The sequence below is a fragment of the Daphnia carinata genome, chromosome 4 (genome assembly GCF_022539665.2).
Source record: "Daphnia carinata strain CSIRO-1 chromosome 4, CSIRO_AGI_Dcar_HiC_V3, whole genome shotgun sequence".
Taxonomy (NCBI): domain Eukaryota; kingdom Metazoa; phylum Arthropoda; class Branchiopoda; order Diplostraca; family Daphniidae; genus Daphnia; species Daphnia carinata.
The window spans coordinates 4,666,565-4,681,741 of record NC_081334.1 but is presented as its reverse complement, the minus strand read 5'-3'; the positions used below and the strand labels follow the sequence as shown (position 1 = coordinate 4,681,741).

At 38.0% G+C, this 15,177-nt stretch overlaps 2 protein-coding genes and 3 long non-coding RNA genes across 7 annotated transcripts; all 5 read left to right on the top strand.

The window, feature by feature from the left end:
- Positions 1-391: 391 nt before the first annotated feature.
- Positions 392-3,581, top strand: LOC130694733 (Kruppel-like factor 1). 3 transcript variants are annotated; one of them, XR_009002137.2, is made up of 5 exons: positions 425-563; positions 1,288-1,550; positions 1,614-2,306; positions 2,370-3,024; positions 3,089-3,581. XR_009002137.2 is itself a non-coding variant. In XM_057517814.2 (4 exons), the coding sequence occupies exons 2-4, from the start codon at positions 1,295-1,297 to the stop codon at positions 2,759-2,761; spliced, it is 1,341 nt and encodes a 446-aa protein (XP_057373797.1). In that variant the 5' UTR covers positions 392-559; positions 1,281-1,294; the 3' UTR covers positions 2,762-3,581. The 3 variants fall into 3 exon arrangements, 2 of the variants coding, with proteins under 2 accessions (XP_057373797.1, XP_057373795.1); XM_057517814.2 differs by having other exon boundaries at positions 392-559; positions 1,281-1,550; positions 2,370-3,581; XM_057517812.2 differs by having other exon boundaries at positions 2,370-3,581.
- A 1,120-nt stretch (positions 3,582-4,701) lies between these two features.
- Positions 4,702-5,233, top strand: LOC130695668 (uncharacterized). Its single transcript, XR_009002441.2, has 4 exons — positions 4,702-4,809; positions 4,866-4,916; positions 4,980-5,090; positions 5,174-5,233. It is a non-coding gene; the product is annotated as an uncharacterized LOC130695668 (long non-coding RNA).
- Positions 5,234-6,326: 1,093 nt separating this feature from the next.
- LOC130695667 (probable ATP-dependent RNA helicase vasa-like) lies at positions 6,327-6,768 on the top strand. Its single transcript, XM_057518835.2, has 3 exons — positions 6,327-6,400; positions 6,456-6,570; positions 6,630-6,768. Exons 1-3 carry the CDS (start codon positions 6,332-6,334, stop codon positions 6,731-6,733), a joined length of 288 nt encoding a protein of 95 aa, XP_057374818.1. The 5' UTR covers positions 6,327-6,331; the 3' UTR covers positions 6,734-6,768.
- A 3,365-nt stretch (positions 6,769-10,133) lies between these two features.
- LOC130694322 (uncharacterized) lies at positions 10,134-10,818 on the top strand. The gene is made up of 3 exons (XR_009001991.1): positions 10,134-10,439; positions 10,501-10,629; positions 10,710-10,818. It is a non-coding gene; the product is annotated as an uncharacterized LOC130694322 (long non-coding RNA).
- Positions 10,819-11,817: 999 nt separating this feature from the next.
- LOC130694377 (uncharacterized) lies at positions 11,818-12,390 on the top strand. The gene is made up of 3 exons (XR_009002003.2): positions 11,818-11,962; positions 12,025-12,105; positions 12,192-12,390. It is a non-coding gene; the product is annotated as an uncharacterized LOC130694377 (long non-coding RNA).
- The last annotated feature ends 2,787 nt before the right edge of the window (positions 12,391-15,177 follow it).

Sequence of the window (15,177 nt, the reverse complement as noted above, 5' to 3'; positions counted from 1 at the left end):
CCGTTTACCGAGAAATATCCGTTGGACTTGGATAGTATTTCCTTCATAATTTTTCTAATGAGTTTTTTTTCAACCATTGTCAAGGCCTTAAAAAGATAATCAGTAAATGAACTATGCTCTAGACATGTGATGAAAGAGTGCTCGTTGTACGAAATCGAGAAAAACGAAACAGCCGTCGCAATGTGAACTTGTGTGTTTTATCCGCTCGTTTCTACCACGTTTTTTCTACAGCCGAAAGGAAAATTGCCTTGGGTAAGGGTAAAGAAACTCCGAGGTCAACTTTGACCTGTTTAAAACAAATTTTCATTTTTCTATTTCATTAAATTTTTTCTTTCTCTTCCCTTTCAAGAAAAAGGAAAGGTTGTCACTCTCCCCACTGACATTTTTTGACTATATAAGAGGACTGGGTTAGAGACCTTTTGCATTGAAAGATTAGAGCTCGACCTCGACGGAGCTCTCTTCCAGATATTTGTCTCTGAATTCTCTATTTTTTCGATTAGCGAAAACCACCGTTCGACCCATTCGCATCGTTTTAGTTATCATGATCATCGACATCACAGTAAGTCTCTAAATTATTCAACTTGTTAACCCAAGACCTTGTTTAAAAGATTAGATTTTTCTGTTATCGGATGGTTGTTAGACCGGCACAAGTGTTACTTTGTGAAGAGGGGAAAATAATGTTTTGATTGAATGCAGCTGGTAATTCAATGATGGTCAAGGCACAAGTTGTTAGAGACGTTTCAAATTTCATTGGTAGTACCTGCTTGTACCACGGGGAAAATAGTTTTCTCTTATTTTATGTGAAGGGTTGTCGGTTAGAATTTGACTGATGACGAGGTGTTGGGTGAGAAGGGGTGGGGTTTGAAAGTGGAGGAGGTTGTTTGCCCGTCTCGTTGTGTTTTAGCAAGAGATTTCTATCGTCCGGCTCGCAGTCGAGTGTGATCCGTTTCAGACTCTGGTCCAAACTTAATTTTTTGTTTAAAAGAAACCTTTGGCCCAAACTAATAAGTCACCCCATTTGTTTTGTACAATGGATCTCTGAAAACGGAAAGACACAGTCGCATCCTTTCGAGATAACAAGATCATCAAACTTCCGTTGGTCCAGTAGCTTTCAGTGTTTCTTTATCGCTGTTCGAACAGACAAAAACAATTATTTCGACATTTATGTATTGAATTTTATTTTCTAGGTGAGTTTTTGCGTAGTCGTTTGTGATTCATGTGTCTGATTCATGCACAATCTTTCATCATGACTCTAACATGTTCTCGTTTTTCTTGAATAGGTTTGAGAGCAAAAATGATTGAAGTGATGACGCAGCTGCCTCCGCCGCTGATCAGCATCGATTGCGATCAGCTCATGTACCAGGACGATCCGATGCTCACGTGTCTGAATGACGCGACCTTGTCGTCTTCGTCATCGTTTTCGTCTTCTTGGAACAACAACAACATTAGCGACAACAACAGTTGTTCATGGGACCGTTTTGCTCCAGCCGAAGAATGGCTATCTGATTTATATTATAATCCTGGCTGTCCAAGTTTCACGTCCAGTCCTGGTAAGCCTTTCTGTTTAATTTTATGCATTTTCGATCAATTTTAATGATATCTTTGTCTGGTAGATGGATCTAGTGGACATTCGGATGATAGTAATCAACCGGCAACATTGGATCAAAGCGATGCTACAACAGATGATGACAATTATCTGAATTATCTCCTCAATTCACCTACTTTGCCTTTGCTGGACGATTTGCTGTTGGATCCCAATCCATCCTGCACTGCGATTCCATCCGTCAGTCCTCAGCAGCAAGCCTGGACGTCACTGGATGGAAATGATGGTGTTCCAGAAGCTTACAGAGAAGATTTTGCCGAATTGGATTGGGAAGTTCAATCGCATCCGATGACAAACTGTTCTGCCGTTCCGGTTCTTCCGGAGCAGGAGTCTCTTTTAACACCGTTCCAGGTGGACAATTGTGAGCCGAAACGTTATTATCCATTGACGTTGGACTCTCCTTTGATTTCCATCCATCAACAGCCGATGGTTATCCCGATGGAGCCCAGCAAACCTGGCAGGTCCAGCGGTGGACGCTCATTACTCATACAACCTCGGTCTCTCAATCAAACAATCAAGGCAACATCCAACACCAATAACAGTATCAAGAATAACAGTCCCTCGAAAACGGCCATCAAAGAAGAGGACAAGATTTTTCCTTGCACGTATCCGAATTGCAAAAAGATTTATGCAAAATCGTCACATCTCAAAGCTCATTTGAGGAGGCACACTGGCGAGAAACCCTTTGCATGCACCTGGGCAGGTAAATGCTCATTTTGTTTATTTTGCCTTTTAATTCAAAAATTAAAATTTCATTTTTATTCAGGATGTGGATGGCGCTTTTCTCGTTCGGACGAGCTGGCCCGTCATAAGCGTTCGCATTCTGGCGTGAAACCATACGGTTGCCCGGTTTGCACGAAACGATTTTCACGTTCAGATCATCTGAGCAAACATTTAAAAGTCCACCGACGGGAACGTGGAGCTGCTGGGCAATTAAATCAGCCTATTCTTCCGGCATCCACTGGCGTCCGACGTGGTAGGCCACCTGGAGCTGCTTCGTTGGCGGCTGCAGCTGCTGCAGCGGCCGCCGCAGCCGCTGCTTCTATCGGTGGGTGCGTGGCGCCATCTCTGATCAACACGTACGGTAATAGTTCCAACCACCACCACCATCATCTCAATCAACCACACCAAGTATACAATAGTAATACTTTACATTGATAGTTGTACTAATACGTTGAATTTCATTTTGTGAAACAACTGCCAAAGATGTTTATTTTTTGCTTTCCTAGTTTTTTCCTGTCGTTTTACGAAACGATCTTGGTTAGTTAATTTCTTTCCTTGTCCGTCTGTATATCTCTATATAATAGCTCGGAAAAAAGTAAGAAAAGTAGCAGAATCGTAATTATATTGTATTATGTCATTCTACTTAATGTAAGTGTAATTTTCCATTACTATCCATTACCTCCCCCACTCGAGCGAAAGTAAGTGCAAGACGCAAATTTAAAACTTTTGGCTGAAATTATGTTTAATGGGATTTTTTTTTAGCTTTTGCTTGTCGAGGTCGTACATTTTTATGACTTTCAGCAGAAGATTGTAACGATCCCATCTAACATTCAGACTCGATTTGTTTTCTTTGTCCGTTTGTAAATAGTTTTGACTGTTATGCAATAGAAATTTAAAACAGGTGTTTTTGATGTTGTTGTTGTGGATGGCCTTGTTCTGTCGTGTTTCCTTAGATTTAAGTATTTGTCCTATTGGATTGTTTTGTTTCTAATCCCGCCCCTGCTACTGGCTACACACGTGCCGTGTTATACGAGTGAATTGTCTTGTTAATTTCCTTGAAGTCAAAAGTCATTCCTCGTTTGTTTGTTTTTTTTCAAACTTAATTTGCATTCTCGATATGTACCATGGTGCCTGCTTGAATACTCTTTGATGAATTGGAAGCCTTAAAAAATTTTCTAGTGTATTACCTCATTGTATTTCGTGTCTACTAAGAAATATGTCGTAATCCATACATGAAACATTCCATTTTATGTAATCTGTTGATTGGGATGAGGGATGATGAGTGATCTGATTGTGTTTACTTGGCTCTCAAATGATGCATTGAAATTATTGTAAAATAAAGTTATTGAGAAATCACAACTTAAAGAAATTGATATGATTTATTAAAGTAAGTTGAATATTGAAATAGTAAACCAAACAGTTTGTCCGTGTTATTGACAGGATTACACTTACTTGCTTCCGCTAGCAGTGTTTCCACAGTTTCCACTTTCCGCAAAGTGGTATCCGTAGAACGTTGCCAGATTGGGGAATAATAATGTCCCAAAACTTCTGGAAAAATTTTATTTAGGTTTTAGAAAAACACGTACAAGCACAAGCATGTCATCCTTAGTATTTTTATTAATTATTTTAAAATTTTTAGGAACATTTTACTTTTGAAGTTGCATAGCAGCGCCAAAGGCAACAGCGGCTGGGCAAATAATCTAAAAATTCCGAGAAATCCCCATTAAATTAAATAGGCCCTGGACAATCCCTGAAACCCTAGATTTCGAAAACTACATCCAAGACTCCAAATATTTTCCTAAAATCCCCCTAAATAGGGTGATATTCTTAGAAGTGCAATGGCTGCTCGCCGGTTGCCATGTCGCTAGTTGCCATGTTGCCAGTCGCCATGTTGCCAGTCGCCATTTTGGTTGCACCGAGTCAGGTGTGCCTAGTTAGAGTTGGCTGCTAGGTATGCCTAGTTGGAAAAGTGTAGCGATAAAAGCCATAACCAATTTATATACTTGTAAGTATTTGTCCTAAATTGACTGTTTGATCATTTATTTATTTATTACTGATACTTAATTTTGTTCTGGAAAATTTGGTTTCTGTATTTCTCTCTGTAGCACCTGATTGCAGTCCACGAGAGGAAAGATTAGATTGCCAAACTTTAAGAATCATAAATATTGAATTTTGATATTTGTTTGAATCTTCACATTTTTTAAATAGAAAGAAGTCGTAAAAAAAGTGCATTTGAAAGAAAAAATGGATTTTCTGTTGGGAGTTGAAGCAGCATGGGTGGTTCATGTTCAGTAGTACCAGGTTGCTCAATGGAAGGTAATATAAATACAACACAGATTAATGTATACTTTGTGTGTGTTTTGGTTGTGGACCGTAGAATGTTGACCAGATATCTACAAGTGGAGATCTACTTGATAGAGCTTATTTAGGCGAAAAATCCTCTGACGAGAGAAAACACCCATAGAAAACTATCTGAAAATCAGGTAATCAATGTAAAGTTGTACAAGCTTTATTATAAACCTTTTCACAAAATATTTAGATATGTTTTCTGTCAGAAACTGTTGTAGGAGTTCTACGGGAAAGTCATCAGGTTTGCGAAAATAGCAATATAAACATGTGGACTAAATAAACCAATCAAGCTTATGAAATTTAGCCTACAAAAAACCAATCAATCCATGAGCTGAGTCGAATGGGAATTGAAAATTGTGTGACTAGTACAAAAGGAAGAGGGAACATGGCTGCATATGACATCATTTTCATAACGGTATTCTTACATATTTATTTGCATGTTGTATTGTTTCAAATAACTTTCTTTTGATTCTATTTCTATCCTTTGAAATCATTCAGTTGCCATTACAATGGATATTCAAATTCTGGTGAAACGCGTATCGCTTGAAGCTGCAATTCTAGTATCTGAATTCTGCAATGTTTTGAACTTCTGCCATCTTTTAACACTTCCATTTGTACTTTTTAAGCATATTTTTAGATGCACGTCCATCTTCCTCTGAAGAGATCTTACGTATTGTCATCATATCTAGCTTTATTCACCCAAAGCCGGCCTTGGTCGCCACCGTGCTTCAGGAATTTCTCCTCAGTAACGCAAAGTTCATTTGTTGTATCATTATTTTGATCCCACTTGTAAACTTTTGTTCTTTTACCAACAGATGGCGAGATGGACAACGTATGCTTGTCAAATGGGTAGCATTTTGTACGTACCTGGTGACGTTGCTGCCACGTGACTTTCATCTGGCCATTCAATCTTACTTTAACATGACTTCCCCGAAGGTTTAAAAAATTTTCTGGTCAAGATGTCCCTTGTAATTGTACCATTTGCCTTTGCAGGATCGCGAGAAAGGCATATCAAGTGACATGGCGAAACTGCTTCTGTGATGAAAAAGAAATCAAGACTATTAGACTCAACGTAAATGGTTTTGGTGCAATTCATCTTACATGTAGGTTCGAATTCAACAAACTGTTTCTGTTCTAAACTTAAATGTTGATATACCTCAATAGGATGATGGAGGACTTTGCCGTCTTATTGACTGCTTTGGATCAATCACATAATAGGGCCAGAAGTGTGAAGGCGTCCTCAATCTACTGGTTGTGGCCTACTCCGACTGTACTGATGGTTTAGCAAATGGACCTATTGGTAGTGGACCACTACCAGTAACTTGTAACTGAATTGGTTAAAATGTAAATGTTAATTGTATCTTCACAAAAATGTTATATTCCAAGGTACATTGTTTTACCCCCTAGTGTCATGAAGCTGGCCACACCTCGAAAGTCTGCCCAAATCTATTACGTGAATTGATTGGACATGGAAAGCTGCATGAACAATACATTCCGGAAGCTTTGACATACAATGAAAAGGAACTGTTTAAGGGCATCATCTGTGGAGAAGGCTTAAACAATTTTGATGAAGTCATTTTCCTGGTAAGCCATTCTTCGAAACTGTATTTTATGATGAAAATATCTTTTGGGTTTGATTTCAATAGGTAGGTAAGAATGCCAAGACTAACGTTTATGAAGACTGCAGATTTCGTCGCTGCAATTTTGTGCAATAGCAACTTACAAGTAAGAATTAAACCTGTTGTGAATTGGGCAAAGTGCACTAACTTTAAATGTCTAGTCTTCCAGCATCCATGGTGATCGTCTTCAGAGTCAGCGTGAGCAAGCGCTTCGTGAATTCCAGAATGGTATTAGAAATATTCTCGTGGCCACTAGTGTTGCTGCACGTGGTTTAAGTAATAGTTTATTTATCTTCGATTTACTACATATTTGATGTTTGTATTGTTTTTCCTAGATATTGCCGGCATAAACTATTTCGTAAGTTATGACTTGCCAACTGATATTGAAGAGTATGTGTTAGTCGAACGGGCGGCGTGGGAAATGTTGGCAAATCAATAAGCTTCTTTGACGAACAAAAAGATGGGACATACCTGAATAAAGAACGGAATCATTTTGTTTAAATAAGCTGTTCAATAGTATACTTTTTATTATACTTTTCAACTGTTCATCATATTAGTTTTTTTTACTCTATTGCATACCTACATAGGTATCAAAAATCCAAACTACATATATAAGCACAGTTATGGCATATCGGTAGCATGCTGTCCTACAGTGCGAAAGGTCTGTGGTTCGAATCCCAGAAAGGTCAATATTGCTAGGCGTGGTCGTCCCAGAAAAATTTGGAACGCTGGCGTGGGCGTCCCAGAAAAAAATCTGGAAGGCCACCGACCAGCCGTTCTCGAGAAGAAAGAATTTTTCCTTTTTTTTTTCGTTATTTCGACAAATAAACTTGTGCTTTGAAGAAAAAGACGTGCCTGGGGTATCTGAGTATTGAACCCTAGACCTTTGGCATCCGATGCCAACGCTCTACCACTGAGCTATTTCAGATATAATAATACGATTTTTTATAGTGATTTTACGAATACGGTTTGAACTTGGAAAAAATAAAATGCAAGCCTCCTTTTCGTTTCCTGACCATTCACTGGCTCAAAACATCGAAGCCAAGACCCAGGCCACTTGCCTTTCCGAATACCAATACCTAAGATAACCGACTAACCATTTTTTTCAGAACCGACTTCGTTTGTTTTCGTTTTTCCGACCTGCCAGTTGCCTGTGGTGGCAATGACGCATTTAGCGTCGAAATAAACAATTGCCGCAGCACTAAATAGAGTTCAGACAACGCTGTGTATTTGTGAAACACAAAAGAAAACAGGAACTTTATAAATTTTTACAAAAAGAACAAAACAAACATGGAAAAATCCCCCATTTTTATCTAAATCGAAAAGCGTGCATCACAACATACATAGCCACGTGGCACGACAACAGAACTATAAAACTTGTTATTTTTTTCTTTTGGTTTTTTTTTCTTTTCCCCATAGAAAATGAAAGAAAAATGAGAAATTCTCCTTACCGCTGCTGATGTTGCTGGAAGGGAATCAATGGCTAACTGTCGTCATAGGATGCGGAAGATTCGTAGCTGATGTCACTGCTCTTCCAACGACGATCTTCGACGCGTTGATCCACCTGGAGGACGTGAAATTAATTAAAAAGGAAAACGTGTTGGATTTTTAAAAAAATATATACAAAGATACCATAAAAAACCGGCGATGACGTGGCGACCACGAGGCGATGATGGCGCTACGGGCGAACAGATGACGTGGCGACTGGCGAGAAAAGGCTTTAGTGTTTGTTAATCATCAAACGGCTGAAGGGGTTTTCCTCGCCAAGAGTCACATGAGCTATAATCAACTACAATCCATTTACCACAAGAGGTTTCTTGGAGTTATTCCTTTTACCGTTTTATTTTGGCTTTCCTATCTTGTTGTTTTGCTTCCTTTGCCAACTTTTCCTTGCCTACATCTTCCAGTTTACTGTTTCTATTTTACAGTTAATTTAGGATCTCCTTGCCTGCATTTCCATAATTGTACAGACTTCTGATTAAAACAGCATAAGCAATAGGATTTATAGTTACTTAACAGAACTGTTTTCTAAAGCAGGATTCCTCTGTAAATTGTAAACTCAGCCCCATCAAACACAATTTCAAATAGATTTCTTGTTCTAAACAAATAATGACTTGCACAATCTCTAAAGTCTCTTTTCTCAAAAAAAAAAAAACCATCCTAAAAATATTAAATGATTTGTTATCAGAGGTGGCATTTAACGAGGGTTTTATAGATTACCACCATAAATAAGCAGACATGAACTACAGCTGCTCCAGCAAGCTTGTTTTTCCACTCAATGTTCTTCTATTTTCATCGTAATGTTGATTTTGGATCACTTATAAAAGAGGTAGTTGATTTTTCCAATTTTGCAGACATGGATTGCCACTGGAGGACAAGATTGGTTTTTTAGATTTTAAGAGAAATATGATTAGCTGATACATTTCGTCACCATATTTAAAAAAAACTTTCATACTTACTGGACCTGTTCCTAGTGAAGGGATCTTCACGACCATCACCGGGCGTAAATTCAACTTTAAGTGTCACCTGCAGCACCTAAACTGTATACATAGAGTATAGGAAGAATTCTTCTGTACTGCAGTATTCCTTCCACTTGACGGATAAATCTGTCAGGTAAATTGGTAAATACATTAGCTTCTGTTGCAGATAAATGAGAAGTTTTTCCATTTTCAGAAATTTACGCAGTAAAGGATGATCAGAAGACATACCAGTATCTGCATCACAAACCGACCAATTCTTGATGTCTGTTTGATATGTGATTGTATCAACACAGTCTAAATGCAATACCCTCTCCTGGCAGTCTTGGAACCCACTTCTGGAATTGAATTTTTTGTGATGTAAATGAATGTTTCTATATTTCTGTAAAACCTAATAAAATAAATTACCGATTTAGGTCCAAGTAAAAACCTGCCTTTAAATGCTCACGTCATCGGAAGCAACAAAGTTTGTGAGAGATCAGTTAACATTTTTCCTATTCAGCAGGCATGGACTGCCATGAGAGGACCAGGTTAGTTTATTATTCCAGTTTCCGAAAATTGTTTCTCAGCTCAATAGAACCTGACAACGAGATATGCATTACTTAAAGTATAAAATTTTTTTCCTCTCAACAGAAGTACCCTGAAAACATACAATGAGAGTTGACTCTTATAAACGTTTTCCACAGAAAACTACAATTAATTTCCGCGATATTAGTCGCTCTCGCTTGTTTTCTTTTAAATGGAGCTATAAAAACCAAAATTCAATTTCTCAACCACGTGCTACTAACTTGGCGCCAGGCAATGACAGACACACTTGCTACTTCTTTCTTTTCTGTTGGGTTGTAGCTAAACAGAAAGCCGGACCACATTTCTTTTTTCGAATATTTTTATGTCTAATCCCTTTTTACGAATTCTTAAGTTAAAATTTTTAAGGATTTTTAAGATACCTAGGCTCAAACTAGTTTTTTTAAATAAATGTAAAAATTTTAATTAATTTTTTAAAATATTATATTTTTCGTTTTTGAATAGGCAACGCTGCAGAAGGCGTTGCTTGCTTTATGATTCATCGAATTTCCGCCCAGATGTTTTACCGCCAAAATGAAAGTGGGAGCTGTCGGAGGTAGAGAGAAGCCATGAAGATCTAGAGAGAGTCGTGCCGGCATAGTGTTAGGACGAAGGTAGTTTGACTCAGTAATTGTTGATGGAAGTGGTCTATCAGTGAGCATTCCGGAATGTTGGAGAAATAGAACTGAAAGGGTAGGTAATCTAAATAAATAGAAATGGTGTAAAGATTGGTTAATTAAATAACATTTTTTAAAATTGTAAAACGATTTTTTCTAGCTGTCAGTGATCGATCGTGCTCTAGGGAGATGTGTATTTCGGAATTTGTCGTCTTAAAACCCTGGCTTTAGAGGATAATGATTGCGAAACAACAAGATAAGTGTTTTTTTGTATTCGTAGTATGCATACTTTAATATGGTTTTACCCCTAGTGTCATGAAGCTAGCCACACCTTGAAAGGCTACCTGAATCTATTCAGTGAATTGATGGAAGATGGAAAGCCGCATGTGCATTACACTCTGGAAGCTGTAACATTGATGAAAAGGAACTGTTTAAGGGCTTCATGTGTGGGGAAAGCTTTAAAAATTATGATAAATTCATGCTTCAGGTAAGCTATTTCTGGAAACTGTATTTTGTGATTTAAAATATATCTATTAGGTCTGCTTTAGGTTACAGGAAAGATGTACCTCAATACGTAACACTCTTCGAAGAAGCCTGCCTGCGCCAACTACTACTTCAAAACATTATAAATTCTGGCCACATAAATCTAACACCCGTTCGGAAAGCTTCAGTTGCAGGTATTCTTGCCAAAAGAGATTTAATTGCTTGTGCTGTCACGGGCTCTGGCAAAACAGTAATCCAATTAATTAACACTTAGTGATTTTGAAACCTGGATGTCGTCTTACTGACTTGATTCAAAGGGGTCGGTGTGAACTGGGTGAGTTAAAGTAAAAGTAATTTTGAGTGGGCACACCGGTAATTACGACTATTAAAAGGTCCAATTGCATCTACGGTATTCAACAAACCCGTTATATTTGTTGGTTAAGTCATCTAAAATTTAACATTTTTTCATGCAGGCGGTGTACTTGGTATCGGTTTTTAACATTTTTAGAACAAATTGTTGGTGCTGCGTCGGGTATCAAATTTTGGACGAAGCTGATCTAAATCATTTGGGCATTAAGCATACCTGGTTTTGAACAACACCAGAAGACGATCGTGAAACTCAAGTAATACCAAAAGCGCTGCTACCCCCCAAGGGCTAAACGATATATTGCATAGATCAAATGAAAGATGATTGCTCAAGTACGCAGTGACAGGAAACGGCTCGGTTTACCTTGAGCTATGACAAAGATAAGATTGTAAGGTTGGTATACTTCTACGTACCGTACTGGCACAAAGTACATCAGGAACAGTAACGTATGCAAAACAACTTTAGCTACCCGCTTTAAGTTCCCGAGATCGCATTTCTTACTAAATCGCTTATATGTTCCGGTATCTGACAGTTTTGGACCGCCAGATTGCTATAATAAATTGGCATCTACTAAATATATTGGCGCTATCAAATACCGGGGCGTAATGGCGGTTTCGTATTGAACAGCGGCTACAGAACTTACCGTGCCGAGATCAAGTTCTGTGCAAATCGTAACAAGTTTCAGCGGGGGCGCCAAACAGTGACATCTAGCGGAGGAAAGTGAGGAGAATTGCACGCAATCTAGTGAGATATAAACGAGTTGAATGGTACGCCATCTAGTGAGGGATAAGCGAGCTAAATGGTGCGCCATTTAGTGGGGGAGAAGGGATAAATGTTACGCCATGTAGTGAGGGACAAGTGAGGTAAATGGTGCGCCATCTAGTAGAGAATGGGTGAGGTAAATGGTACGCCATATAGTGGTCAGCAACAACCATTTGTTTAGCAACGGTGCTTAGGAAAAATTAAATTTGCATTTTGTAATTTTTTTGGCAGGGGTTTGCTGATTGAACTTGCAGGTTGTAAAGTTATTCAAGATAACTGCAAACGGTAGTGCCCAAATCGGAAGAATTTTGTCTGACATCTTTACTACGTAAACATTAAAAGGCCTTGATATACCATAGGGCGCCCAATGGAGAAATTGGGGTTCATTAACAATTCAAGTAGTTGACATTTAAAACTAAATTGTGAATGTGTAAATTTGATTGTATTTTCTTTTATTCAGACTAATTGATTCTAACAGCTTCATCTCCACTGAGTGACATGGACGATGAAGAATATATTGTTGGGAAATTCTCGGTCTGAGGTTAGTATTGAAATTTATCTAAATATAGTATGTTAATATAAATTGACCATCTTGTTATTACAACTGAATCTGAAATATCATATTAGGAGAAGCATGGTGAAGTGGGGTATTTGCTGATAGGTTATTGGTGTTTCAAACAACGGAAATATTTGGGAGCCCAAGAAAATCTTTATTGTAATAATTTCATTGCAGTTTGCAGCTTTCAAAAGCAAATTTCTACAGTTGAATGAAAATCCTGAAAACAAGCTAAGCCAAGAGGAAAATTGTGAAGAAAGAAGAACTTAAGCACAGGTTTGTTTCGAATTCTTAACTAGACGCAATGAACATCAATATGGTCAAACACAATTTCAAATAGATTTCTTGTTCTAAACAAAGAATGACCTGCGCAATCTCCACAAGTTTGTACCACCAGGCATAATTTCAACTTTATGTGTCACCTGCGGCACCTAAATTGTAGAATGTGTGAATTCTTCTCAGAATTTCAAGCAACAAATCAACTGATGTTAGACTTAGGAAAGTTTTAGGATGATGTCATTATCATAAAAGTGCATTACATTTGAGGCTTGTTTATCCTTTTTTTGAGGGGGAACACACCACAGTTATGCTTCATTTTTGCAAAGGCAATGTAATAATGTATTACTTACCACAACTGTATTGGTACCTCATCGAAGGTAGACATCGGAGATAAAAAGGTGGCTGAGTTTTTCCTATGTACAGATAAAGGTCCACGAAACCACTATTTTTGTTGAACGTGTTGGAAAGAGATTGGGATAAATGATTAAGGTTGGTGCACAGCTATCCATATATTATATGTGTACAGGAATGCCATTTAACAGTTTCTAAATGCTAGATACCTTTAGCACGAGTGTGAGGCAGTGATGCTTTTCATTGATGATAAACTCTTAAATGTACTCCTGTCTTTTGATTTTATTTTCCTTCAATTTTTTTAATTTTTTTTGTCGACAGTGCCGACCCAAGCCTCGGCTTCTTTGTCCAGAATGCCAAGCTCAGGGTCAAGATCCAAAAGTTTAACGTCGAACGCATTGAAAAGTGCATTTGAAAACAAATTTGTCAGCATCTGTACTGCATCCCAAAATCTAATCTAATCTTATTACCTTCTTCAATGGTGTCGTGTCCATCTCCATCATCGGTTCTGTAAATAATAACATCGGTCAACTGTGACCACTAGATGCTGTTACTTGTCACAGCGCCAAACTACTCCATGTGGCCAGATGTGGCTTTAACGTTAAGGCGCCTACTGAAGAAAAAATGTTGAACTGAAGCACTTCTTCAAACGCCAGGTCAACTATACTGAACAAGATTGATGATTAGACTACATTTAACAAAAAATTTGATTAATGAAATGGTAAATAGATGTTCCGAAAATTACTCAGTTGCTGAGCTTCATGCCCCAATTGGCTGTTATTGAAATGGCAACCAGATGCGTCTGTGTGTGTAAGTGAGCATATTTTTATTTAGTACATGTGCAATTTTAAATTAAGCAATTGTCTGTCAGACTATTCATGAACTTTGTCGTGCAAGACTTTGAAATCTAATGGAGACACTTGTCAATTACAGATATCTTAGCCAGAAGCAATATGAAAGAAAATCCAACTTTTTTTCAATTGTTCCTTTGCCGTGAACTTTTGTGAAATGGAAACAAACCAACTCGGACAATCCCATCAAAGCATTACCAGGTATTTTCACATGTACGTCATGGTATTTTATGGTGTTATTCATCTGTCTACTGTGTTTCTCGATTCTGGTTCTATGTAGTTGGACATAGTTAGAGTGTAACATAGGCAATAAGTCAATCGCAAAGCTATGGTCTATTCTGTAATTAATCAAGATTCTGCTTCGTTTCTAGTTGCTTGGTTGGTGCAGCCTCGAAGAGATGGGGATATGAAGCTGACAGTTGCTTAACTGAATGGGTGTTAGGAGAGGACACCTTTTGCATTGTCGAATTCTTCCCAGGATTGGATTGGAAGGAATACGTTTCATTGACACCAACATCCCTATCCGTGGAGCAGAGATATGAGCATCTTAAGGTAGGAAACTCACCCTCTATCTAATACTACTCTCGCGTTTTTTTTTCACACACGAACTGTTTCGATTGGCTTTGTTGATTGCATGGTGGATCGAAGTCATATCAGCGAGACCATGCTAAGGGTTAGCGTAGGGTCTTTTGTGTTTGTCTACTGCCATGAACATGTTTCAGGCCAGGCTTGTTTTGCTTTTGCGTTTTGGCAAGAATACCAACTTGAACAGATTTGCTTTTTTTTTAAGATTAGGTGCACTGGTCACCGTGTCATCTGAAATTTTTGGATGTGCTCTTTCGCATCGCCAGATTTTGATTTACTTTTTTCTAAAGGAGTTTTTAAATTCCTCTTGTTTTTTCTGAATTTTTCTCATATCACTTTCAGGTAGCTGAATAGAGTATTTAGTGTGGTCGATTTTTTCGCACGAACTCATCTAAGACTATTGAAAATTCATTGCGTTCTCCTCCATATTGACGAATAGCTAGGAATTCGATTGGGACAACATATTTTTGTAGGACTTGGTACCAACCTTTTGTTTTTCGTTTTTTGCTCCTTATTATCACGATATTAGTTGCGTCGAAGCGATCTGCTAATTACTAACAATTGCGTTTGGAGTTTTCGGAGAAGCAAAAGTTTACTTTTGAAAATTCTTGGATGTTTGAAAGAAACGGAAATTTCTTCTAGGTAAATATTTTCCAACCTCTAGAGAAACCGTTGTAACATTTGTAGGCCATTTTTCTGTCTGCTTGCAGATATAATTCGTTTATTTTCTCATATTTGTTTCTTTTTTACTATTCTTTTTTCAGCACAATGTTGCGCAATGCTTTGCTTTACTGTTGGGCTTATCTTTTTCCCTTTTCGATGATGGTGCAAGCTGTTCTTATCGTTGTTTTGCTGCTAAGTTGCGTAAACAATTTTGATCAACTTCAAAGATGAAAAATTCCGCTTAAATGGTTTACAACGTTCAGGTCCGTTTGAAAAACAAAACCGCTATTGCTTTGAATAGTAGTATGTTATCAACTTTATCCTTCCA

What these genes read in the sequence shown, in the direction of transcription:
- LOC130694733 (XM_057517814.2), top strand. Translation starts at nt 1,295, where the DNA reads ATGATTGAAGTGATGACGCAGCTGCCTCCGCCGCTGATCAGCATCGAT. An exon ending in AAGTTTCACGTCCAGTCCTG is followed by an intron (nt 1,551 to 1,613) that starts GTAAGCCTTTCT and finishes TTTGTCTGGTAG; the next exon opens with ATGGATCTAGTGGACATTCG. An exon ending in CTTTGCATGCACCTGGGCAG is followed by an intron (nt 2,307 to 2,369) that starts GTAAATGCTCAT and finishes ATTTTTATTCAG; the next exon opens with GATGTGGATGGCGCTTTTCT.
- LOC130695667 (XM_057518835.2), top strand. Translation starts at nt 6,332, where the DNA reads ATGCCAAGACTAACGTTTATGAAGACTGCAGATTTCGTCGCTGCAATT. An exon ending in TGTGCAATAGCAACTTACAA is followed by an intron (nt 6,401 to 6,455) that starts GTAAGAATTAAA and finishes TTAAATGTCTAG; the next exon opens with TCTTCCAGCATCCATGGTGA. An exon ending in TGTTGCTGCACGTGGTTTAA is followed by an intron (nt 6,571 to 6,629) that starts GTAATAGTTTAT and finishes TGTTTTTCCTAG; the next exon opens with ATATTGCCGGCATAAACTAT.